The 25,287-nt window shown below is 55.7% G+C and overlaps 1 protein-coding gene across 1 annotated transcript in view; it reads right to left on the bottom strand.

The window, feature by feature from the left end:
* The window catches only part of ELL (elongation factor for RNA polymerase II), an 87,370-nt gene that overhangs the window by 16,443 nt on the left and 45,640 nt on the right, over window positions 1–25,287 (bottom strand). The window contains exons 2-6 of the mRNA XM_010386653.2: window positions 18,190–18,237; window positions 8,935–9,056; window positions 8,559–8,722; window positions 3,329–3,603; window positions 307–431 (exon numbers count right to left, since the gene is read on the bottom strand). Coding sequence (XP_010384955.1) covers window positions 307–431; window positions 3,329–3,603; window positions 8,559–8,722; window positions 8,935–9,056; window positions 18,190–18,237 — 734 coding nt within the window. The remainder of the gene's footprint in view (window positions 1–306; window positions 432–3,328; window positions 3,604–8,558; window positions 8,723–8,934; window positions 9,057–18,189; window positions 18,238–25,287) is intronic.

Below are 25,287 nucleotides of genomic sequence, written 5' to 3' on the forward strand. Positions count from 1 at the left end.
GAAGTTGGGGACAGCTGAGGAGGGTCCCGGCAGACTGAAGCCTTTGTCTGAAGATTCTGAGGTTGGGGCCAGTGACTCACACCTCCATCCCCCTCTGTGGGCGTGGCCTTCCCCCACCATGGGAGGCCCTGGGGCACCACGTGGGCAGTAGGGAGGATGGCCAGAGAGGCCTGTTTGGACCCTTCCATCCTGCTCCCAAGCCCTGCAGCCTTCAGGACCACACAAGACCACCCCAACATCCTCTGGGTAAGCTCTGGCTGCCTTCATGGTGGGGGGGACATGCTGGGGCACAGGAGGCGGCATTACCGGACGAGCACCCGCTTCAGCAGCTGCTGGTCTCCCTCCGAGTAGCCAGGCCAGTCCTTCTGCACGTCCTTGTACATGCAGTCCTGCAGCGTACACGTGCCATCCTTAGCACTCATGTTGGCCACCTGCAAGACAGAGCCAGCCATCACTTTGTGGGAAGCCTACGAGAGGCGGGGGACTAGAGAAAAAAGATCTTATGGCGAGGTTGGGAGGGTGTGCAGAGACAGTGAGAGACAGACGGAGACAGAGGAGAGGAAAGAGGATGGCCCACTACCGATCCGTGCTGCCTCCCACCCCTAGTTCCCCCGCACACAATTCTCAGGGTGCAGAAGGGACAATGAGGTTCATGAAGCCAGGTCCAGACTCAACTGTCTTACAGGTGCTGGGCCAGGCTGGCTCCAAAAAGGGGAGGGCTATCACTTGCAGTCCTGAGACCCCATCACTTGTCCCCTGGCCCCCCTAGCCCTTTCTCTTTTTCCTTTTTTTGATACAAGATCTTGGCTCACTACAGCCTAGACCTCCTGTGCTCAAGCGATCCTCCCACCTCAGCCTCTCATGTAGGTGGGGCCACAGGTGTGCACCACTATACTCCAGCTAATTTTTTTGTTGTTGTTGTTGTTAGAGATGGGATCTCGCTATGTTGTCCAAGCTTGTTTTGAACCCCTGGGCTCAAGCGATCCTCTGACCTCAGCCTCCCAATGTGCTGGGATTCCAGCCACCACACCCGGCTCCTATTTCTTCTAGGCTGGAGTGCAGTGGTGTGATCAAGGCTCACTGTAGCTGCAACCTCCTGGGCTCAAGCAATCCTCTTGCCTTAGTCTCCCAAGCAGGTGGGCTATAAGCATGCACTATCATACCCAGCAAATTTTATTTTTTTGTAGAGATAGGGTCTCAGTATTTTGCCTAGGCTAGTCTTGAGCTCCTGGCCTCAAGGACCCTCCCACCTCAGCCTCCCAAAGTGCTGGAAATAGGCGTGAGCCACAGTACTGGGCTCCACCCTGTTTCTGATCACAACTCCCAGGGCAGAGTCAGCCACAGCTGGGGATGCTGGGTGAGGGGTACCTCCGGGGCCAGGTCTGACCCCACCTTCCCTACAACCAGCATGCCTTGCTGTTGCTGGTTGACAAAAGCTGAGTTCGTCTCCCAGACTGCTAACAAAGATGGATTCAGAATATCTGCCTTAAAGGAACCTGAGGAAGCTCCAGGTCACTGCCCTGAGTGGGCGCTGCATGCTGGCCTGCAGGGCGCTCTGGTCTCCATCTTGCTGCAGGCACAGTAGCCACTGTTTTCTGTTGCATCTGACATGGCTCTGCGTCACAGCGTATTCCATGGGGAGCATTTTTAACAGCTGAGTAATATTCCACCCTCAAACTGCTGCCAGTTTCTCTGTAGCATAAACAGACATTACTGTGTGCAGTTTTTTTCAGGTTGGCAACAGTTTCCTTTGACGGGATTCCCAGAAGCCAGATTAGTAGGTCAAAGGCTGAATATTTTTATGGCTCTCAATGGGCTTTGCTAAACATTACTCAACCCTGGGGCCCAGCCAGTCCTAGAGGTGGTCACCTTCCATCTCTGCTCTAGATTTTTCCAGAGGGGGGGCCAAGCACCTTTGAGGGGTGCAATTTTGTCACTGCTGTTCCTCAGCGTGTCTGCAGGCCTGTGAGGGGCTGGAAATGACCAGTGTGGGTGAGGCACATCCCCCTCCGCTTCTGCAAGGCAACAGTGTTCTGCTGACCCCCATAGCTGCTTGGGGGGAAGCAGCTGCATAATGAATATAGAAGCAAGAAGAAGACAAGCTGTCCACGGGAAGTCACAGTGGCACGGGAAGGGACACTCTGCCTGCAGACGCTGGCCGGGCCTGCTCCCAGGAGGTGCTGAACCAAAGTTACCTGGAGAAGCCAGGCACCAGCACAGGCACCTCCTGGCCAGGTCAATGAAGGTTCCACATCTGGTAACTCCATCAAGCTCCCTTCAGCAACTCCTGCTGGCACCATGCCAGCCCTGCCTCAGGAGCAGGGTGTAGGTGGACGAGGGCTAGGCTGACATCCTCCCAAGGAATGTGCAGCACAGTCCCACCAGGCGTTCACCCGAGCGGGACGCCTATGAGGAGCTCCACAAACATGGAAGAACGCCCTTTATACAGCTGCTATCCCAGCATGCCAGTGTATGCTTTCTGCTGCAGGCATCACCTGTGTTCCTGAGGTGCTGGATGTGACCCCAAACATCCCACTTCCATCATCCCAAGAGGTGCAAGAGGCTCAGCGGTGCCTCCTCCTCGACCACAGCTGCGATCCAAGGAGATCCATCCTCAGCTCACCTCAGGGCTGTGTCTGCACAGCCTGGCTGATGTTCTGAAGCCAGTGTGAGTCACTCCCCTTCCCAGGGACCCCAGGAAGCCAGGACGGAGCCTCAGGAACCTCCATGGGTGACAGGGGTGGAAGGTAGTCAGGGCCATCACACCTGCTCCAATGCCCAGGGTGTTTCTCAACAGCAGGCTCCACTTGCCAGCACCACATTCCAGATGGCCTAGCCTCCAACCCCAGGGAGGGGCACTGCAGGTCACAGACGGAAGCCTTATGGTCCAAGACGTGAAGCCCCTCGCCTGGAGGTGCAGGTGGAGGGCAGCAGGCAGCTGATTCACACTGAGGCCCGCCAGGCTCTGCCAGGCAAGTGTAGATTCCTTCCCCAGGCCTTGAGTCCACGAATCGCCTGCAGCCGAAGCCTGGTTCCACTGTGCCAGGCCCCAGGGCCCACGTGTCAGCAGACAGTGAAGGAGGGCCTGGGCTCCATGCTGAGCCCACCTCTCAACCCTAAACAGTCAGGGCCATGCCCAGAGATGCACCCATGGCCCCCTAAGCTTGTTCTAATCAAAGAGGTCCCAGCTCTCAGGCAGGTTCTGAACCCAGGAAGGGCTCTTCCCTGCCAGCCCCCAATCCCAGTCTCCATGCTCTGGCCCATTCCACCCGCACAAGACCATCTGCGGAGACCACTGGTAAAGACATGACATCAGGGCGGCACGCACCTGCTGGAGGAGGCCATCTAGCGCGTCCTTGTCCGCCTGTGTCAGGCCGTCCTTCTGCAGCCGCAACAGCAGCTCGGCCTTGCGGTAGGGCCTTAGCGCAAGGAGGTGCAGCACTCGGTCACGGAAGGGCCTCTGGGACACCCCGCTGCCCCCGCTCACGCCACTGGCACCGCTCTTCCTGATGGCACTCGCCAAATTGATGGGGGTTGCCCGCTTGCGGGAGGGCACCGCGTCTGTCGCACCTGGGGCTGGTTTCCGAAACTGAACCTTCTTGCCTGCAACAAGAATCCAAGTGTTAGGGAACAGAGAGGGCGCTGCCGTGTCCTAAGCCAGTGCTGCTGAGCGGGTGCCCAAAGGTATGAGACTATAGAGAGTGCTGGCGGCAGGCACCACACCAACCACAGCAAAGGCCAGCTTGCTCCCTGGGGACCCTGGGCGGCCAAGAGCGCCACCTGCTGCCCATGGCTGGCACCTTCAGGGCACACAGCCTTAGAAGTGGGAGGTGCAGGCAGCAGAACTGTGTCAGAGCCTTAACTGACTTTATCACAGGCGACCTAAATCCTGGACAGCAAAATCACCTGATAACTCTGGTGGGCAATGTGTTTGTGTGGGAAGATCGGGGAGAGGTGGGGAGGATTGTTTCTTGAGACAGGATCGCGCTCTGTCACTCAGGCTGGAGTGTAGTAGCACAATTATGGCTCACTGTAGCTCCAAATTCCTGGGCTCAAGTGATCCTCCCACCTCAGCCTCTGGAGTAGCTGGGACGACAGGTGCGCACCACCATGCCTGGTTAATTTTTTTTTATTATTTGTAGACGTGGGGTCTCACTATGCTGCCCAGGCTGGTCTCAAACTCACGGGCCCAAAGGACCCTCCCACCTCAGCTTCCCAAAGTGCTGGGATTATAGGCCAGAGCCACCCTGCCCAGCCTGAGGTGGGGACTGTTTATAAACCCTTCTGATGTTAAACGGGGGGTCCCTGAACTGCAAGAGGCAGTCACTCCCAAGCCTGCTCTTCAGAGTCCTATGCTGGCCCCATGCGGCTGCCATTTTTGTTTTTCTTTTTTCTTTTTTTTTTTTTTTTTGAGACGGAGTCTTGCTCTGCCGCCCAGGCTGGAGTGCAGTGGCCGGCTCTCAGCTCACTGCAAGCTCCGCCTCCCGGGTTCAAGCCATTCTCCTGTCTCAGCCTCCCGAGTAGCTGGGACTACAGGCGCCCGCCTCGTCGCCCGGCTAGTTTTTTGTATTTTTTAGTAGAGACGGGGTTTCACCATATTAGCCAGGATGGTCTCGATCTCCTGACCTCGTGATCCGCCCATCTCGGCCTCCCAAAGTGCTGGGATTACAGGCTTGAGCCACCGCGCCCGGCCCATTTTTGTTTTTCTAAAGTCAATAAAGATGTCAGGCTGGGCGCAGTGGCTCAAGCCTGTAATCCCAGCACTTTGGGAGGCCGAGATGGGCGGATCACAAGGTCAGGAGATCGAGACCATCCCGGCTAACTCGGTGAAACCCCGTCTCTACTAAAAAATACAAAAAACTAGCTGGGCGAAGTGGCGGGAGCCTGTAGTCCCAGCTACTCGGGAGGCTGAGGCAGGAGAATGGCATGAACCCGAAAGGCGGAGCTTGCAGTGAGCTGAGATCCGGCCACTGCACTCCAGTTTGGGCAACAGAGCAAGACTGTCGAAAGAAAGAAAGAAAGAAAAGAAAGAAAGAAAAAAGGAAGGAAAGGAAGGAAGGAAAGGAAGGAAAGGAAGGAAAAAAAGGAAAGAAAGAAAGATGTCAGAGCCACTTTCAGCAGCTGCTGTGAAGACCCAGGTGCCAAGTGGCACCCCAGCCTTAGGCCTGGTCAAGCTCTCCTCTGGCAGGCGTGGCTGTGCCCAGAGCCCTGGGGAGAGCAGGCTCCCCTCTATTCCCGATGCAGAGATGTGGGCAGGGTCTAGCACGCTGCTCCCTGCATTGTCCTGAACAATGATGCCCTGGCATCCTTGGGAACAGGGTCGGCCGAGCAAGCTCAACAGTGCCTCAAATCCTTCCCCCAAAAGTGCTTCATAACAACATCACTCTGATCTTCTCTCTCAAAATCTGATCTGTCAAATTAACCCAGAAAGCTGTGCTTTCAGAATACCCAGAGCCAGCACTCACACCTCCAGCGTCTGTTCAGTGGGGTCCTGACAGCAGGGCTGCACTCACCCGTATAGGGCCAGGCTGGTCGACAGGGAGGAGGAGCAGCCTATGGGGGGCACTGTGAGACAGAGGGACACGCACATTCACAAGAATTTTTTTTTTTTTTTGGAGACAGTCTCGCTCTGTTGCCCAGGCTGGAGTGCAGTGGTGCAATCTCAACTCACTGCAACCTCCGCCTTCCAGGTTCAGGAGATTCTCCTGCCTCAACCTCCCGAGTAGCTGGGACTACAGGTGCATGCCACCATACCCGGCTAATTTTTGTATTTTTAGTAGAGAGGGGGGTTCACCATATTGACCAGGCTGGTCTTGAACTACTGACCTCGTGATCTCTCCACCTCAGCCTCTCAAAGTGCTGGGATTACAGGTGTGAGCCACTGCGTCCGGCCACATCCACATCTTAACAGACAGTGTCCCCTACCAGAACATAAGCTGTTTCAAAAACCCTCACTGGACCGGGCACGGTGGCTCACGCCTGTAATCCCAGCACTTTGGGAGGCCAAGGCGGGTGGATCACGAGGTCAGGAGATCGAGACCGTCCTGGATAACACGGTAAAACCCCATCTCTACTAAAAATACAAAAAAAAAAAAAAAAAAGCCAGATGTGGTGGTGGGCACCTGTACTCTCAGCTACTTGGGAGGCTGAGGCAGGAGTATGACATGAACCCGGGAGGCGGAGGTTGCAGTGAGCCGAGATTGCGCCACTGCACTCCAGCCTCGGCAACAGAGCGAGACTCTGTCTCAAAAAAAGAAAAGTGGGGGGCAGGGGCCGGGCGCAGTGGCTCACGCATGTAATCCCAGTACTTTGGGAGGCCGAGGTGGGTGGATCATGAGGTCAGGAGATTCAGACCATCCTGGCCAACATGGCGAAACCCTGTCTCTACTAAAACTACAAAAAATTAGCCTGGCGTGGTGGCGGGTGCCTGTAGTCCCAGCTACTCGGGAGGCTGAGGCAGGAGAATGGTGTGAACCTGGGAGGCAAAGCTTGCAGCGAGCCGAGATAGTGCCACTGCACTCCAGACGAGGCGAAAGAGCAAGACTCCATCCCAAAAAAAAAAAAAAAAAGGCCGGGCGCGGTGGTTCAGGCCTGTAATCCCAGCACTCTGGGAGGCCGAGGTAGGCAGATCATGAGGTCAGAAGATCAAGACCATCCTGGCTAACACGGTGAAACCCTGTCTCCACTAAAAAATAACAAAAAATTAGCCGGGTGTAGTGGCGGGCGCCTATAGTCCCAGCTTCTCAGGAGGCTGAGGCAGGAGAACGGCATGAACCTGGGAGGCGGAGCTTACAGTGAGCCAAGATCACGCCACTGTACTCCAGCCTGGGTGACAAAGCGAGACTCCGTCTCAAAAAAAAAAAAACCCTCACTGTACCCAAAGTGGTGTGCTAAGATAATTTCTGATCAAGTGTTTGGCTGAAGGACCCACAGATTTATTAATATGTGTATGAGGCCATGTGCACTGACTCATGCCTGTAATCCCAGCACAGTGGGAGGCCCAGGCGAAAGGATCATTTGAGCCCAAGAGTCAGAGACCAACCTGAGTAACATAGTGAGGCTCTGTCTCTACAAAATATCTAAAAGTTAGCCATATGTGGTGGCACACACCTGTGGTCCCAGCTACTCTGGAGGCTGAGGTAGGATCACTTGAACCCAGGAGTTTGAGGCTGCAGTGAGCTATGATTGTGCCACAGCACTCCAGCCTGAGTGACAGAGAAAGGTCCCATCTTTAAAAAAACAAAAAACAGGCCGGGAGCGGTGGCTCAAGCCTGTAATCCCAGCACTTTGGGAGGCCGAGACGGTGGATCACGAGGTCAGGAGACAGAGACCATCCTGGCTAACATGGTGAAACCCCATCTCTACTAAAAATACAAAAAACTAGCCGGGCGAGGTGGCGGGCGCCTGTAGTCCCAGCTACTCGGGAGGCTGAGGCAGCAGAATGGCGTGAACCCGGGAGGCGGAGCTTGCAGTGAGCTGAGATCTGGCCACTGCACTCCAGCCTGGGCGGCAGAGCAAGACTCTGCCTCAAAAACAAAAAACAAAAAACAAAAAACAAAACACGTGTACAGCTGTCTCTTCAACTGTTCTGCCCACAGCAGCCCTGTGCTTGGGGCTTACAGCCCGGGCTCCCTAGCCATACAACACGTCCACCTGGGCTCAGTGTTGACCAGGAGATCCAACCCCTGCACCCACATCTGGGGTTTCATTCAGAGGGCACCCCTCTGCTCAGCAAAGGGAAATCACGTGCTTTCTTCAGAAGGAGGAAAGAGAGGAATTGAAATGCCCCCCACTTTTCTTAAAGAGAAAACTCAAAAAGCCATCAAGGCTGTCGTCTGCTCTGAGCCATCTCCCTCCTCTCTGAAGCCCGACACCCTACTCCTGCCATAATGAGTTCCCATGACTTCTGGCGCTCTGCCTGGACTAAGAGGCGGGGTGCTGCAGCTCTGTAAACAAACAGCACTTTCCTTCCCACTGTCAAGGCCTGTTGGCTTCTCAACTGCTGAAACTGTTTCCAAGTCGATGCTGAGTGGCTACAGTTTTCCCGCAGTGCTGGGTCGCTGGCAACAGGGCCTGTGAGGCTCATTTCCTGCCTGTTGCCAACTGTGGTGGCCTTGGGGAGGAGCTGGCTGGTCAGGTGAGGGTGGGGGCAGCCTCCAGAGACAGACATGGGCCTTGCCCTAGGCTGCATGCCCGTCTTCGGGGGGCCTGTTGGCTTCCCTGACAGGTGAAGGTACCCAAGGCTGCAGCCTGAAAGCAGGTACCACCAACTCACAGCTCCTGGAGTTCTCAGGCCGCTTTGTCCACCTCCGGCTTCACAAGGCAGCAGCTGCTGCAGCCCAACCCCCCACCCCTCACGTGGCCCCCAGGCCCATGTGGCCAGACTTCTCTTCCCAACCCAGACTCTGGTCCAGGCACGTCCTGCTCAGGGACTCCTCGGTTGGCCCATCATTTCTGTGCAGGGCACAGCCAGTGCCCAACCTGGACGGGTCCCAAATGCCTCCCGACACTGGCAGCTCCCTGGCCACCCTGTGGCAGCACCCAAACTCGCTGCTCACCCAGGTAGCGGCCTCCAGCCTTGATGACAATGGCACTGCGGCTCCGTGTCTCCTCCTCTGCCTGGGCCATGCTCTGCCGTGCCTTCTGGTAGGAGTCGTCGGTGGCGCACACTGTGATCTTGTCCTGTATGCTGCCCAGGCAGTCCAGGTGGACGTCCCCATGACTGCAAGACAAGGCCAGCTGGGGTCAGCAGCTGGGACAATGCAGGGAGGATCTGTTCAGGACCCAAGCCCCCAGTCCACCACCTGGCCTGGAAAACAGGCTCCATCAGCACCGTCTCAGGCAACACGGTTTCAATGGGGCACATCTTAACCCTGGGCCAGAGGTGGCACCTGGAGAGTCAGTGGGGTGCTCTGGGTTGGGGCGCCGCCTCACCTGGAGACATACTGCTGGATGCAGTCAAAGCTGCCCTGGGGGTTGTCGCGGCCGATGTTGGAGAGGTAGAAGGAGAACGTCCGCGCCTCCGTGGGGCAGTCGGGCTGGGGGATGGAGATGTGCTGCATGGAGGGGGAGGGGGTGTCACCAGGAGGTCCTCAGCAGGACGGGCCCCCAGCCTGCATCTCCTGCACGAGTCCCCACAATGCAACCCTCACAACAGGAATGTCCTGTCCCCTTTCCCTAAAACACATCCCTGCTCTTCTGCCAGTGACGGGATGGGTGGCCCATCCTCAGCAACACACTGCGTAGACAGGGGACTCAGGCACCTATGCGGGTGGGCATGGGGCCAGGGGCCGTTTTCAGCATCAACAGCACTGCTGTCTGAGGACAGTGCTCAGCACCTGCCCAGATGCAGGGCCCCCACCCCAATCGTGTGACCCCTGGAAAGTGGCTTGTCTGGATCACGACTCACTTTCCCCACCACCAAACGGACAGACCTGGCCTGGGACATCCTATGACGTAAAATGTGACAAGAGGGACTTGGGCAGCCACCTGCAACTCTGGCGTCCCTCCTTGGCAACCCCCTGTCAGCATCCCCCCACAAAGGACACTGACTCCATGTGAGTCTCCATTTGCTGCAGCTGTGAATGAGGTAGGCTTGTGTCCTGTGGGCTCACAGATCAGAAGTACTGGACCCCAACAAACCTATCATGGGTCACAGCAGCCTGACTTTGGCTGTGCCCCTGCAGCCCAGCTGCACAAAGCTCCAGCCCTGCCTGGGAGGACGGACAGTCAGGGACAGGCAGGCAGATGGATGGACTGTGCTGGTCCCAGCCAGGCTCAGTGCAGGGCAGCATCACATCTGAGGCCACTGCATTCCAGGCTGACCCCAGACCCTCTGTCAACAGAGGTGGCCCTTCCTAAATTAATGCCTGGGCTTTGGCACGAGCTCCTCACAGTTAGACTGACACATGAGGGGCGTTCAAACAGTCAACAAGGAGGGACAACATGGAGGGAGCCCTCAGGTCTTGTCCCCCAGGCTGCAGCACCCCACTGACACCCAAGCCCCATCTCCTCCTCTGTGACACCATGAACGCAGGAGAGACTGCGGCTGAATCTCCAGCCCCCTCGCCCCTGCCGAGCTGCCTCGTACGCCCATGGGAGGCTTTGCCTGCCTGTGCCTCACCTGTGAGACAGAGGACCGGGCTTCGGCCACCAGGAACGTGGAAGAGCACCACTCCCCCACCCTGCTATGTGGCCTTGGCTAGGACTTGTCCCCTGGGGCAGTGTTTGGACCCACAAGGGAAGCCATGGCTGCACCCAGCCCAGTGTCAGTCCCTGCTCCCAAGATAAGAACAGTTCCTGGGTTCGGCTACTCTGGGCAGGAAGAGTCTGGTCTGGGCTTGCAGGCAGTCCCTGCACCAGCCACTCCCTGTGCCCGGCCTGCAGACCCTTCTCCAGAGGCCCATCCTGCCCCTCCCCAAGGCGGAACACTGCCCCAGGAAAAAAGCTGTCCCATCTGCTGGGGTCTGCCCAGCATCCCCTCTCAGCCTCAAACGTGTCCCCCTAGGGCAGGCACCCTTGTCCCTGTCATGCTGATACAGAAACGCAAGCTGAAGGGTCAGGGCTCAGCCAGTGTACTGGTGGAGGGCGAGGCTAAAGCCCATTGAGGGCCCACCATGCCAGGCCACACCTGCACAACCACACAATCCCCCCACACACAACCCCCCCCACACACAACCCCTCCACAAGCTCCCTACACACAACCCCAACCACACAATTCCCCCACACACCACACACACAACCCCTCCACAATCTCCCTACATACAACCCCCACAACCACATAATCCCCCACACATAACCACACACACACACAAACACAACCCCTCCACACACAATCTCCCTACACACAACCCCCACAACCACATAATCCCCCCACACAACCACACACACAAACACAACCCCTCCACAATCTCCCTACACACAACCCCCACAACCACATAATCCCCTACACACAACCCCACATACACAAACACAACCCCTCCACACAGTCTCCCTACACACAACCCCCACAACCACACAATTCCCCCCACACACAACCACACACACAATCCCCCCAACCACACAACCATACACACAATACCCCCCCACAGCGCCACACACACAACCTCCCCCACACACAACCCCGCCGCACACAAACACAACCCCCCAAGCACAACCCAGACACACAACCCACACATGCACAACCCCCCCCACATACACCCCTCTACACACAAACCCCTCACACAACCACACAAACACAACGCACACACAACCACACACAACCCCCAGCCACATAAACACAACCCGCACACAACCACAACCCACACAACCATGAACCCCCTATACTCAAACACAACCCCCCCCGCCACACACACAAACACAACCACACACACCCTGAAGCCTCTGCCAGAGCCATGTGGGTGACCCTGGCCATCCAGACCTGTCCTGCTCCGATGCCACTGAGGTGTTTTTTCGCCCAACACACACAGGTGCCACCCTGCCCTGCCTGCACCTCCCTTCCCAGATGTGACTTTTATTCTCATTCATACAAGTAACTGGAAACACGCCGCTGGGATGAGGGAAGCTCAGGTTTCCGAGAGGCTCTGTGGTGGCCAGGTGCACAGGTGACGTGGTGACCCAGAATGAGCCAGCCAGGGAAGCTGGGGACTACACATCCAGGGAAACCAAAAGGAGTGGCTGTGGGAACCTGAGCCCGGCCTGGGTGGCTCTCCCGCCCTCCTCTGTCGTCTCTTTAACCCCCACTGCCCCTGTGGTCCTGGCCTGAGGCCCAAGTCGCCAGTGGCTCCTGCCCCACAGTGACTGAGGGCTGGGCACCCTCACGTGCAGTCCTATCCCAAGAAAACCCCAGCTCCACCCAGGCAGGCAGGATTCATCCTGTCACCCTGGCTTCAGGGGAGATGCCATTCAGCAGACCTGGCAATGAGACCGGGCCACAGCCAGCTGGAGAGGTGGGGAGTCTGATACAGCAAAGCCCACCCCCTTTGCCACCACGGGAGGGTCTGGGCACCGACTGTGGCCGGGGGCAGCTGCACACCCAGTCAGCACTGACAGTGCCCCTCCTGGGCCTGCCCAGAGACCTTGCTTCTCCGTCGGTAGGGGCTTCACAGTGGCCCTTCACCCTGCTTGGCTCTTTTCCACACGGTAGACATCTGCCGCCCAAACTCCATCCTAGAAGCGGGGGTCAGGTGCAGAACCCAGGGCCAGGTGTGCAGCTGTGGCAGGGTGTAGGGGATGCATGGGCCCCTGGGAGGTTTTCAGGAATCGATTCTTAGCTGCCAAGACACTGCTGTATCTCTGCTTGGCAGAGACAAACCCTGCCAAACCTCCTTCTAGAAACTGCCATACAGGTCCTGCCTCGGCGCACAGAAGTCTTGACACCTGGAACATCCCTGGACACCAACTGCTCCTTTCCTTTTTCTTTTTTTTTTTTTAGACGGAGTCTCACTCTGTTGCCCAGGCTGGTGTGCAGTGGCACGATCTAAGCTCACGGCAATCTCTGCCTCCTCCCGGGTTCAAGTGATTCTCCTGCCTCAGGCTCCCAAGTAGCTAGGATTATAGGTGCGCGCCACCACGCCTGGCTAAATTTTTTGTATTTTTAATAGAGATGGGAGTTCACCATGTTGGCCAGGTTGGTCTTGAACTCCTGACCTCAGGTGATCCACCCGCCTCGGCCTCCCAAAGTGCTAGGATTACAGGCTAGAGCCACCGTGCCCGGCCCTAATTTTTGTATTTTTAGTGGAGACAGGGTTTCACCATGTTATCCAGGCCGGTCTTGAACTCCTGTGACCTCAGACGATCTGCCCACCTCAGCCTCCCAAAGTACTGGGATCACAGGTGTGAGCCACCATGCCCAGCTCCCCCGGCCTTTTTTTTTTTTTTTTTTTTTTAAATCATCACCTGGGACTTTGCTGGAATTCACAGCTGGGGTCAACAAAGTGCAGGTTTCTTTTCCCCTCTGGAGTCTATTGGCCTCACTAGGGTTAAATCCTAGGAGGAATCCCCAGACAGCTGAGATCCACGTCAGCCCCACTCGAGGTCTGGGAAAGGGCAGAGGCTCTAGACACAAGCATGGACAAAGGAAATGCCATCAAGCCAAGCACGCTACTCGGGGGCAGGACACACCACAGCAGGCTCGACTTTCCCGGTGAATCAGCAAATGCCATAAAGCGACTCTGACGAATCTCCCTGTGCAGGGGAAGGGAGAGGTGCACCTGGCCATCATGAGGGCACCTGTTGCACAGGCAGGGAGGTGGCTGGGCGAGATCAGACCCCCACCCCAGAAGCACGTAGGCCGAGACCCTATGCTGGCCATGGTGCACCCATGTAAGAGGAGAGGCACATGAAAGGCTGAGCTTGTTCTGTGCTGCAGGAAGGACACTGGTTCTCCTGACCTCAAGTTCAACCTGCAGATGCCCTCGAGGTGGACAAGGAAGGTGATGAACAGAGGGAGAAGCATGGCCAAGGTCCCTAAGTCACAACGTCTCCAGCTCGAGTCCAGTGGGCCCGTGGGGAATAGGTCCCTGAATCCCACACGAGACCCTGAACATCGAATCAGCACGTGTACTTGATGACAACCTAAGAGTAGTCCCTCCAGCCCCAAGACCCAGACAGTGAACCGCAGGAGCTTGGGTGATGCTGGCTGACTGGATCCACGAAGGAACACACCTCCAGGGGGTGCTCTGACAACAATGAGCCCAGTGCAGGCTCTGGTGGCAGGCTGCCGGCAGCATGACCCAGGACCAAGAGCCCCGAAGCTAACAGCCCACTAAAGTGAAGCTGCTGGCCACACGCGGTGGCTCCCGCCTATAATCCCAGCACTTTGGGAGGCCGAGGTGGATGGGTCACCTGAGGTCTCAGGAGTTCAAGACCAGCCTGACCAACATGGCAAAACCCTGTCTCTAGGAGGAGGTTAGCCCTGTAGCCACCCCAGGTCTCTCTCAGTGACATGAGCCCCCGCTACACATGTGCTTAGGCTCCAGGTCAAGACACATGGCACGCTGCACGCAAGGACACCACTGTCTGCTTCGGTCATGGCCAGGCTGCAGTGTATCATCTGACAGGCTCGCTGAGATGGGGGTTGGGGATGAGGGGTCCCCCACTGCCCAGGTTGGGGTGGAGTGGCATGAGTGTTCAGTGGCAGCAGAAGGCACAGAGTGACTGCTGTAAGACACCAGAGGGCACTGTGGGGCTGCTCTGGCAGTAAGCCCCGGCCAGCCCGCCCCTGACCCCACCGTCTGACCCCTGAGAGAATGTCCTGGGGAAGGTAAAAAGGAGGTGGCCAAAGGGTGACCACAGACCCAACTGGGGCTGATGGAGGTGTGGGGTTGTGTCAACTGGCTAGGCTGCAGCCCCTGGGGATTCATTATTATTCCACAACATCCCGTCTAGGGGTGCCCTGGAGGTACTCTGTGGACATGGTTACCATCTACAACCCAGATACTGTAAGCAAGTAAAGCAGATGATCCTCGATGGTCTGGGTGGCCCCACTGAATCAGCTCAAGTCCTTAAGAGGTAAATCGGGGTTTGGCAGGAGGAGGAAGAAACTCTGCCTGAGGACTGCTCCATCAGCTCCTACTGGGGCTGCCTGAGGACTGCTCCATCAGCTCCTACTGGGGGTCTGCAGTCAGCCCTGAGGGTTACAGACTCCCCAGCCCACAGTCATCTGAGCCCACTGCTTGCAATGCATCTTTTTTTTTTTTTTTTTTTTTTTTTTTTTTGAGACGGAGTCTCGCTCTGTTGCCCAGGCTGGAGTGCAGTGGCGCGATCTGGGCTCACTGCAAGCTCCGCCTCCCGGGTTCACGCCATTCTCCTGCCTCAGCCTCCCGAGTGGCTGGGACTACAGGCGCCCACCACCTTGCCCGGCTAGTTTTTTGTATTTTTTTTTTAGTAGAGACAGGGTTTCACCGTGCTAGCCAGGATGGTCTCGATCTCCTGACCTCGTGATCCGCCCATCTTGGCCTCCCAAAGTGCTGGGATTACAGGCTTGAGCCACCGCGCCCGGCCACAATGCATCTTTTTATTAGCACACACAGACACGCGTCTCCTAGAGGCTCCATGTCTCTGCGGAACCCTGGGCTGCACCTGGAAGCCCGCGGATCATCACGTCCACATCCCCACACCCAGCTGTGCAGAGCTCTCGGGCTGTGGATAGAAACTGATTTAGGTATGACATGGTAACTCTAAAAGAAAAAAAAAAAAGTTGGGTGCAGTGGCTCACACCTGTAATTCTAGCACTTTGGGAGGCCAAGGTGGGAGGATCATTTGAGCCCAGAAGTTCAAGACCAGCCCGGGCAACATGAGACTCCGTCTATAGAAAAATAAAAATAAGGCCGGGCGCGGTGGCTCAAGCCTGTAATCCCAGCACTTTGGGAGGCCGAGACGGGCGAATCACGAGGTCAGGAGTTCGAGACCATCCTGGCTAACACGGTGAAACCCCATCTCTACTAAAAAATACAAAAAGCTAGCCGGGCGAGGTAGCTGGCGCCTCTAGTCCCAGCTACTCAGGAGGCTGAGGCAGGAGAATGGCGTAAACCCGGGAGGCGGAGCTTGCAGTAAGCTGAGATCCGGCCACTGCACTCCAGGTCGGGCGACAGAGCGAGACTCCGTCTCAAAAAAAAATAAAAATAAAAATAAAAATAAAAATAAAATTTGTCTAGCATGGTGGTGTACACCAGTAGTCCCAACTACTTGGGAAGTTGAGGCGGGAGGATCCCTTGAGCCCAAGAGTTCAAAGCTAAAGTAAGCTATGATCGTGCCACTACACTCCAGCCTCGGCAACAGAGACTTATCTCTCTTTTTCTTTTTTTTGAGACAGAGTCTCGCTCTGTCACCCAGGCTGGAGTGCAGTGGCCGGATCTCAGCTCACTGCAAGCTCCGCCTCCCGGGTTTACACCATTCTCCTGACTCAGCCTCTGGAGTAGCTGGGACTACAGGCGCCCGCCACCTCACCCGGCTAGTTTTTTTTTTTTTAGTAGAGACGGGGTTTCGCCGTGTTAGCCAGGATGGTCTCGATCTCCTGACCTCGTGATCCACCCGTCTCGGCCTCCCAAAGTGCTGGGATTACAGGCTTGAGCCACCGCGCCCAGCCAACAGAGACTTATCTCTTAAAAAACAAAACAAAGCCGGGCATGGTGGCTCACCTGAGGTCAGGAGTTTGAGACCAGCCTGACCAACATGGTGAAACCCTGTTTCTACTAAAAGTACAAAAATTAGCCAGGCACGGTGGCAGGCGCCTATAATCTCAGCTACTTGGGAGGCTGAGGCACAAGAATTGCTTGAACCCGGGAGGCCGAGGTTGCAGTGAGCCGAGATTACGCCACTGCACTCCAGCCTGGATGACAGAGCGAGACTGTCTCGGGGGTGGGTAGTGGGGGAACCAGTAATAAAGGCTAGAAGAAAAATCAAACCATTCTAAGGTATATTGGGTGGGCTAGGGGAGATGCAGAGTCCTAAGGGTCAAGGAAGGCAGACAACTCACCCTTTCTCTCATTCCCTGATTTTTCTATAAGATGGTCATTTAGAAGGAAACATATTTCAATAAAAATGAGGGTGCTGAGTTTCTATGAACCTCTCTCCCAACCAAAATCCAGACAAATGTCCGTGGTCCTTGTGTCCCCTAACGCAGCAGTCCCCTACCTTTTTGGCACCAGGGACTAGTTTTGTGGAAGACAATTTTTCTTTTTCTTTATTTTTTTGAGACGGAGTTTCGCTCTTGTTTCCCAGGCTGTAGGGCAATGGCGCAATCTCGGCTCACTGCAACCTCCTCCTCCCAGGTTCAAGCAATTCTCCTGCCTCAGTCTCCTGAGTAGCTAAGATTATAGGCATGCACCACCGCGCCCGGCTAATTTTGTATTTTTAGTAGAGACAGGGTTTCTCTATGTTGGTCAGGCTGGTCTCAAACTCCAGACCTCTCAGGTGATCCACCCGCCTCAGCCTCCCAAAGTCCTGGAATTATAGGCATGAGCCATCGTACCCAGCCAGAAGACAATTTTTCTTTTTTTTTTTTTTTTTTTTTGAGACGGAGTCTCGCTCTGTCCCCCTGGCTGGAGGGCAGTGGCGCGATCTCGGCTCACTGCAAGCTCCGCCTCCCGGGTTCCCGCCATTCTCCTGCCTCAGCCTCCCAAGTAGCTGGGACTACAGGCGCCCGCAACCGCGCTCGGCTAATTTTTTGTATTTTTAGTAGAGACGGGGTTTCACCGTGGTCTCGATCTCCTGACCTTGTGATCTGCCCGCCTCGGCCTCCCAAAGTGCTGGGATTACAGGCGTGAGCCACCGCGCCCAGCCCAGAAGACAATTTTTCTTTTTTTTTTTTTTTTTTTTTTTTTTTTGAGGCAGAGTCTTGCTCTGTGGCCCGGACTGGAGTGCAGTGGCCAGATCTCTTAGACCATGCGGAGCTCACTGCAAGCTCCGCCTCCCGGGTTTACGCCATTCTCCTGTCTCAGCCTCCTGAGTAGCTGGGACTACAGGCGCCCGCCACCTCGCCCGGCTAATTTTTTTGTATTTTTAGTAGAGACGGGGTTTCACCGTGTTAGCCAGGATGGTCTCGATCTCCTTACCTCGTGATCCGCCCGTTTCGGCCTCCCAAAGTGCTGGGATTACAGGCTTGAGCCACCGCGCCCGGCCGACAATTTTTCTATGGATGGTGGAAGGGGGACGGGGAGCCATAGGGGAGGATGGTTTCGGGCTGAAACTGATCCACCTCAGATCAGGCATTAGATTCTCATAAGGAGCACACAACCTAGATCCCTGGCATGCACAGTTCACAATAGGGTTCGCACTCCTGTAAGAATCTAATAACACGCTCAGATGACAGGAGACAGAGCTCAGGTGGTCATGTTTGCTCACCCACAGTTCACCTCCTGCTGTGTGGGCAGTTCCTAACCGGTCCAGGGCTGGGGGCTGGGGCCCCTACCCTATCAGACTGGAAGCCAGGTGCACATCACTGCACGAAGGGGGCCACTGGGAGAGGAGAGTTGCCCATCACCTAGGCAGCCTGTGATGGGCACCAGACACGTCCTGGTGTGGCCCCAGCCAAGTGGCTATCCTGGGGGCCTAGAACCCAGCCTTGCGTGGAGGCAGACAGGGCCCAAACACTGCCATGAGCTGCTGCTGTACCCAGTGAGCAAGGACAGACCTGAGACTATACCAGTCCCAAAATTCCAAATATGAATGATTAAAACAGAAACTCACCCCTTGGCTTCCTTGAAATCGGATAGACGGCCTCAGTGAAACAGAATCCTACAAAAAAAAAAAAAAAAAAAGGGTGAGGGGAACATCAATAAAGACACTGAGAAACCCAAAGACTCCCTCCCCAGGTATAGAAGGAGCAGGGTGAAGATGGTGTTCTCAAGAGAGGGGAAAGGAAATGCACACACTCTGAAAATTACAGGCAAGGTCACCAGAGCAGGGTTTTGGAAGGATCAGTAGGAGTTCCTCAGATGGACAGAGGGCTGGGGCCACATGACAGGTAAGAATGGGGCCTCCAGATACAGGCAACAGGCTGGCAGCAGGCCCAGGATGCAGGGGTGGGGAGTGTGCCATCCTTGGAATCCACCACCAGCCTGTGAATCCACCGGGAGAGAAGGGCAAGGCTCAAGGTGCTCACAGCCCTGCCAGGAAAAAGCAAGGTCAGGTCAAGGTTGACCCTGGATCGTGACTCTCCCGAGGCCCCATATAGGCAAAAGCAGCCCCCTCCACTCTCACAGCCCCAGCTGATTCCCTGAAACCACCAACCAGGCTAAGTCCTGTCTCACAAACACTGGCTTTTAACAACCAGGTGGGTGAGCACTGTCTGTCAGAGCGGGTGCAGTGGGGCCACCTTGGAGCCTGGGGTGGGAGCCTGGGGTGGGAGCCCGAGGCCTGTAGAGCTCTGCCACACGGCCTTCGGGCAGCCACATGGTTTTAGGGCAGCTGGTCACTGAGCTTGGAGCAGTGGAATTTCCAAGGAAAAAATATACAAAAGAGCTCAAAATAAATACTGACGCTTCAGCTATTCAGAGACCAGCCTTCTGGCAGTGTCTGAGAAAGAACTGGGATCCAGAGAACTACACCTCTGTATCTTCTTCCCTCTTCCCAACCTGGGGCCCTAAGCATGGATCTCAGTGTCCCAGATGCTACCCCACAGCGTAGCCCTGGCTGGTCACCATGATCCTCGGTCCCCAAACCCACCCACCCCTGCACCACCTGGCCCCACTGTCCCACTCAGGTCCAGCTCACTGAGATGCCCTCCCACCCAGGCCTTGCTCCTGTCCTCATAGTACCCTGTTCTGGGCTCCATCTCCACTGCTCAGGTCTCACTCCTTCCCACCCTGGTCTGCCCATAGCTCTCCTCAGAGGGCAAAGCACTACTTGAGTCTGGAGAGACCTGTTGGAAGACCCAGGGTAAGCCGAGCAGCTCTACACCTGGGACAGTATCAGAGACAACACCTACCCCATGGGTCTGCCCAGGGTCCACCCCCTGGAGCCACTCAGCGCCGTTTCAGGACTCCAGCTTGAGGTGGCACAGGGCCCTGACCTTTGGAAGGGGTGGGCTCTCCAACTGCCCGCATCCAGTGCCCATCAGCTGGGCACGACGGAGCTGCTAGGAGCAGGGCAAGCCGCCTGGGATGTGAGAGATGGTTGGCCTCTCAGCACCTGCTCCACGGTGACTCTGAGTCATGGGTCTGCTTGGCCAGTTTAGACCATGCAGCCGTATACATATGACATGCATAGTGACCACAGTGGGAGGCACCGAGCGCCTCACTTTGGCCTACGAGGAGCCTTCTTCTTTGCCAAGGCTCTCCAAGGATTTTGCCAAGACTCCCCAAGGATTCTGCTGTTCAGGGGAGAACAGAGGGATAGTGCCCCTGCACGCTACCACCATCCAGGCTGTGACGCCCCAGAAACTGCCCCATGCTTCTCAAGCACACAACCCCTCAACAGGCGCACAGGCCCACTCCACAGTGAGCACGATTCACGGGGCAAGCCACCACTGTCCACGTGTGCAACACATCCACGGCCCACTCCCTTGTCCTGCTCCAGGACCAGGAAACAGCTGCTGCAGTCACAAGGGCCACTGTACTGCTGCGACAACGGGGTCTCGTCTAGAGCGGCTCAGGAAGGGCTGGCCCTGTACCCTAAAACACGACCCAACCACCAGCCTGTGCTGCTACTGCAGAGAACAGGGGACCTCGGCCTGGCTGGGACCTTGGGGAAGCAGCTCCTGAATGACATTTGCTTAGAATTTGGTTAAACAGGCCAGGCATGGTGGCTCAAGCCTGTAATCCCAGCACTTTGGGAGGCTGGGGTGGGCGGATAACTTGACATCAGGAGTTCGAGACCAGCCTGGCCAACATGGTGAAACCCCGTCTCTACTAAAAATACAAAAATTAGCTGGGCGTGGCAGCGGGTGCCTGTAACCCCAACTACTTGGGAGGCTGAGGCAGGAGAATCACTTCAACCCAGGAAGTGGAGCTTGCAGTGAGCTGAGATTGCACCACTGCACTCCAGCCTGGGCAACAGAGTGAGATCCTGTCTCAACAACAACAAAAAAGAATTTGGTTAAACACAGACATGAAAAAGAGACTTACAGGGACCAATGAAGGTGTGAAAGACACCGGATGCCATTACTCATCAAGGAAAGGCAAACTGTAACCACAGTGACCTAGATTGATAGCCATAAAAATATTTAAAAAAAAAAAAAACATAAAAAAAATAACCGGCCGGGCGCGGTGGCTCAAGCCTGTAATCCCAGCACTTTGGGAGGCCGAGACGGGCGGATCACGAGGGCAGGAGATCGAGACCATCCTGGCTAACATGGTGAAACCCCGTCTCTACTAAAAATACAAAAAAACTAGCCGGGCGAGGTGGCGGGCGCCTGTAGTCCCAGCTACTCGGGAGGCTGAGGCAGGAGAATGGCGTGAACCCGGGAGGCGGAGCTTGCAGTGAGCCGAGATTGAGCCACTGCACTCCAGTCTGGGCGACAGAGCGAGACTCTGCCTCAAAAAAAAAAAAAAAAAAAAAAAATAACCACAGAGATAGCACCGTACCCATCAGAGCAGCTAATCTAAAAGAGGCTGACAAGAGCAAGTGTTGGCGAGGACCCAGAACCTCTGCCATCGTGGGCGGGAATGGACAAGGCTCAGCCACTGTGGAAGCCGCCTGGCAGTTTTCTAAAAGGTTAAACAAAGGGTTAAACACACCCAGCAATTCCACTCCCGGGTATACACCCAGAAAAACACACTTCCGTACAAAAACTTACACCTGAACATTTACAGCAGAATTATTTAGAGTATCCAAAAAGCAGCAGTAACCCAAATGTCCGTCAACTGGTGGAGAGAAAATCAATCTTTCACCACGCCAAGTGAAAGAAGGCTGCACATCATGCCACAGGCTGTATGACTCCATTTCTATAATCCCCAGGAAAGGCAAAACCAAAGAGACAGAAAGCCGACTAATGGGTATCCAGGGCTGGAGGTGGGAGTGGGGAGTGGCCACAGCCGGGTGAGGGTAGAGGGTCAAAACTCACTGACTATGCACAAGATGGGGATGTTTCACAGGATGTTCGCTACACCTTCCCAACTGCCCTCGAGCTCACAGGGGTCGTCTTTGTTGACTTGGGGCACAGGAGCAACATTCTCTGACACACACATGGAGAGTTCTGGAACAGGCAGAGGAGAGTCCTGTCCGTTAACCATTTTCAATGCACGAGTGAAAGGGAACTGGCATAAGACACAAGAACCACACGGAGCAAAGGAAGCACCAAAGCAGAATGGCCTGGCCCACCCCACTCAGGGAGCCCCCAAACTCACAGCATCAGTCCTCACAGGCCCAGGGAGCACGCAACCAAGGCCAGGTGGGAAGGGTGTTCTGGAGCAGGGAGCAGCAGGGGACTGGAGCAGGGACTCAGTGCAGCGGCTGCAGAGAGCAGGTGGGGCCTCTCGCGGCACAAACCTCTGCAGAGGGGTCGGACTGGGGCCAACATGAACACCCTGTTTACTGTCCATGCGAGGCCTCTGCATGTGCAGCCGTGAGCCAGGGATGAGGGCTAAGAAAACAGTGATGATGTCGAAGCCCATTAGGGTGACAAGGGACAGGAATCAGTTAGGGTGCACAATCCCCCAAGAACTGTGCCAGGGCAGCCCCAGCTGTGCAAGGCTGAGGGTGACAGGCCTTGAACACACTGGCCCTCCCACCCAACCCGTGGCTCCACACTCCCTGTGGGCCACGCCATCCAGTGAGGCATTTAAACATGTTCTGGTAGCTGACTGTCAAGCGGGTCGCCTGCAAGACTTCTTTCTTGCCAAGTTGCTTATCCCCCAAGGGTATGGAGAACGAGACTTCAAGCCTCAGAGGAGAAGGGCTGAGGGGCCACAGAGCCAGCCTTTCTCCATGATGCCAGGAGGGCTGACCTCAAGTGCCTGTCCCCACGAAAGTTGGCCGTCATTATGGCCAGGCTCCCAGCCACTCGGGCTCACACTGTATCCCCACCCTCCAGCAGGAGACTAGGCCCTTGTTAACAATAGAGCAATTCACTCCTAACATCACACACGCATGAGGATGACAGTCCACACAGGACGCATTAAGCCATTAACAGACATGGTCCCAAGGCTAACTCTCATCTAAATCACAGCCAGCCCCGTGTGGACCATCGGGCAGGGACCTACCTCATAAGAATGCCAGGCGGCATCTACAAGCAGAACCCTACAGACACGTGAAGCAGCGGGAAAACGAGACCCCTAAGCCAGGGGGAAAATGAGTCAGCACAAAGAAGTGGGAAGCACAGAGATGCCGACTGAACAGACAGGGGCTTCAGGACAGCTACTGTGAACTCAGAAAGCTCCACACCTAAAGGAAAACAGCTGAAGAGGAGACGTAAGGGTATCGTGAGAGAGCCACGAGGGGCTTCTGGAGCTGAAACACGGAGCATCGGAATGAAACGGCCACTAGGTGGAAGTCACAGCAGGCACCACAGAAGAAAAGGGCAGCGAACTTGAAGACAAAGCCACAGGAGCCACCTAGACGAATCCCAGAGAAAGAAGCCTACAGGAAACGAACACCACTTCAGTGACCTGCAGACGACAGCAGGGGATCCCACATACAAGTAACTGGAGTCCTGAGGGTGGGCAGGGGATCTGAAAAAAGAGTGGCCAGGGCGAGGTAGCGGGCGCCTGTAGTCCCAGCTACTCGGGAGGCTGAGGCAGGAGAATGGCGTAAACCCGAGAGGCGGAGCTTGCAGTGAGCTGAGATCCGGCCACTGCACTCCAGTCCGGGCGACAGAGCGAGACTCTGCCTCAAAAAAACAAAAAAACAAAAAAAAACAAAACAAACAAACAAACAAACAAACAAAAAGAGTGGCCAGAGATTCCCAAATGTAACAAATGCTATAAATCCACAGACCCAAGAAGCCTTGTCAGCCCCCAGCAGGAAAACTACCAGGTTGTGGCGCCTCATGAGCACATCAGCACAGTCACAACAGTCGCCCCAAGTGCCGAGGTGCCGACACTGTATGCCAGGAGCCATCCCCAAGACTGGAAGGGCATCTTCAAAGTGCTGAGGGAGAAACACCGCCAGACCACAATTCTATGCCCAGTGAAAACAGAAAGGGAAATAAAGATTCACTCAGAGGCCGGGCACGGTGGCTCAAGCCTGTAATCCCAGCACTTTGGGAGGCCGAGACGGGTGGATCACGAAGTCAGGAGACCAAGACCATCCTGGCTAACACGGTGAAACCCCGTCTCTACTAAAAAATACAAAAAACTAGCCGGGCGAGGTGGCGGGCGCCTGTAGTCCCAGCTACTCGGGAGGCTGAGGCAGGAGGCAGGAGAATGGCGTAAACCCGGGAGGCGGAGCTTGCAGTGAGCTGAGATCCGGCCACTGCACTCCAGCCTGGGCGACAGAGCAAGACTCCATCTCAAAAAAAAAAAAAAGATTCGCTCAGACAAACGCTGAGAGAATCTTCTGTCAGCAGCTGGTCTGCACTGTGAGGAAGGTTCTAGAAGTTCTTCAGAAGGAGGGAGAGTGACCCTAGATGGATTTGCAGAGGATGACGTGGGCACACTGAATGTGCATGAATGGAAAAGGCTTTTTTTCTCATGATGTTTCTGCAAAAGATCACTCAAGGCATAAATAACGGCCAGGCGTGGTGGCTCACGCCTGTAATTCCAGCACTTTGGGAGGCCAAGGCAGGCAGATCATGAGGTCAGGAGATCAAGACCATCCTGGCTAACACGGTGAAACCCCAACTCTACAGAAAATACAAAAAATTAGCCAGGCGTGGTGGTGGGTGCCTGTAGTCCCAGCTACTCGGGATGCTGAGGCAGGAGAATAGCGTGAACCTGGGAAGCGGAGCTTGCAGAGCGAGACTCCGTCTCAAAAAAAAAAAAAAAAAAGGCATAAATAACAGTAGTGAGGCTGGGTTTTGAAAGTGGGGTGCTAAATAGATGGTGATGAGAACACAAGGACAGGGGGTGGGGGGATGATAAAAAAACACAGAAAGCAGCTGGGGTGCAGTGCCCTGACAAGCCAATCGAGGGCCCCAGGGAGGTGAGTGTCAGCTGCAGACAGGCAGAGCCAGCTAGGTCCCTTTATGGTGGGACCAGCTGTCGCCCTCTGTGCTCACCAGCCTGGCCCAGCGGGGACTCCTGACAGCGCGTGGCCCACCACACCCTCTTCTGGATGCTCCCTCCAGAGCTGACATACATGGTGTCATGGCCGAACCTTTGTCAGGGGGCCCAGCACCCCGTTACCTCGTCTGTGCAGCAGGACAGAGGGTTAAGAACAGCCTGTGGCACAGGTGATTTCCCTGTTGCCTTAGAAGCTTTGGGGTTGGCCTCAGGCCACATTAATTAACGGGGTAACTCAGTAGCACATGACATCTGCAGGGTGTTGCCCATCTCACACCCAAGAACACTTGGCAGGGGAGAGCCATGCCTCAGGCCACCGCTTGCCCAGTCTCTGCAGAGTCTCTGTAGACTCTCTACAGTCTCTGTAGACCCTCTGAGGGGTGCTATCATCCCCACTGCAGGGTCAGAGGTGACAACCTTCCTTGGGCCGCACACTGGTAGACAAGTCCTCTCAGGCCCTGGAGTGGCAGAAATCCATCTTTCATTACCCAGCATGAGGTATGGAACTGGGAGCTCCTGTGAGAGAAAGTCACCCCCTCTGCTGTGCTTCGGGCCAGGGCCCCAGGTGGGAGTTGGGGAGCCTGGTAGGGTTGCCACAGCTGGCCTGATAAAGTCAGCAGGTCAGCTGGGTCTTCAAGGCTGGGCAGGCAGGCACTGAGCTGTGCTGAGGCTGGCGCTCCCCAGA

This window comes from Rhinopithecus roxellana, chromosome 8, assembly GCF_007565055.1.
Source record: "Rhinopithecus roxellana isolate Shanxi Qingling chromosome 8, ASM756505v1, whole genome shotgun sequence".
Classification (NCBI taxonomy): domain Eukaryota; kingdom Metazoa; phylum Chordata; class Mammalia; order Primates; family Cercopithecidae; genus Rhinopithecus; species Rhinopithecus roxellana.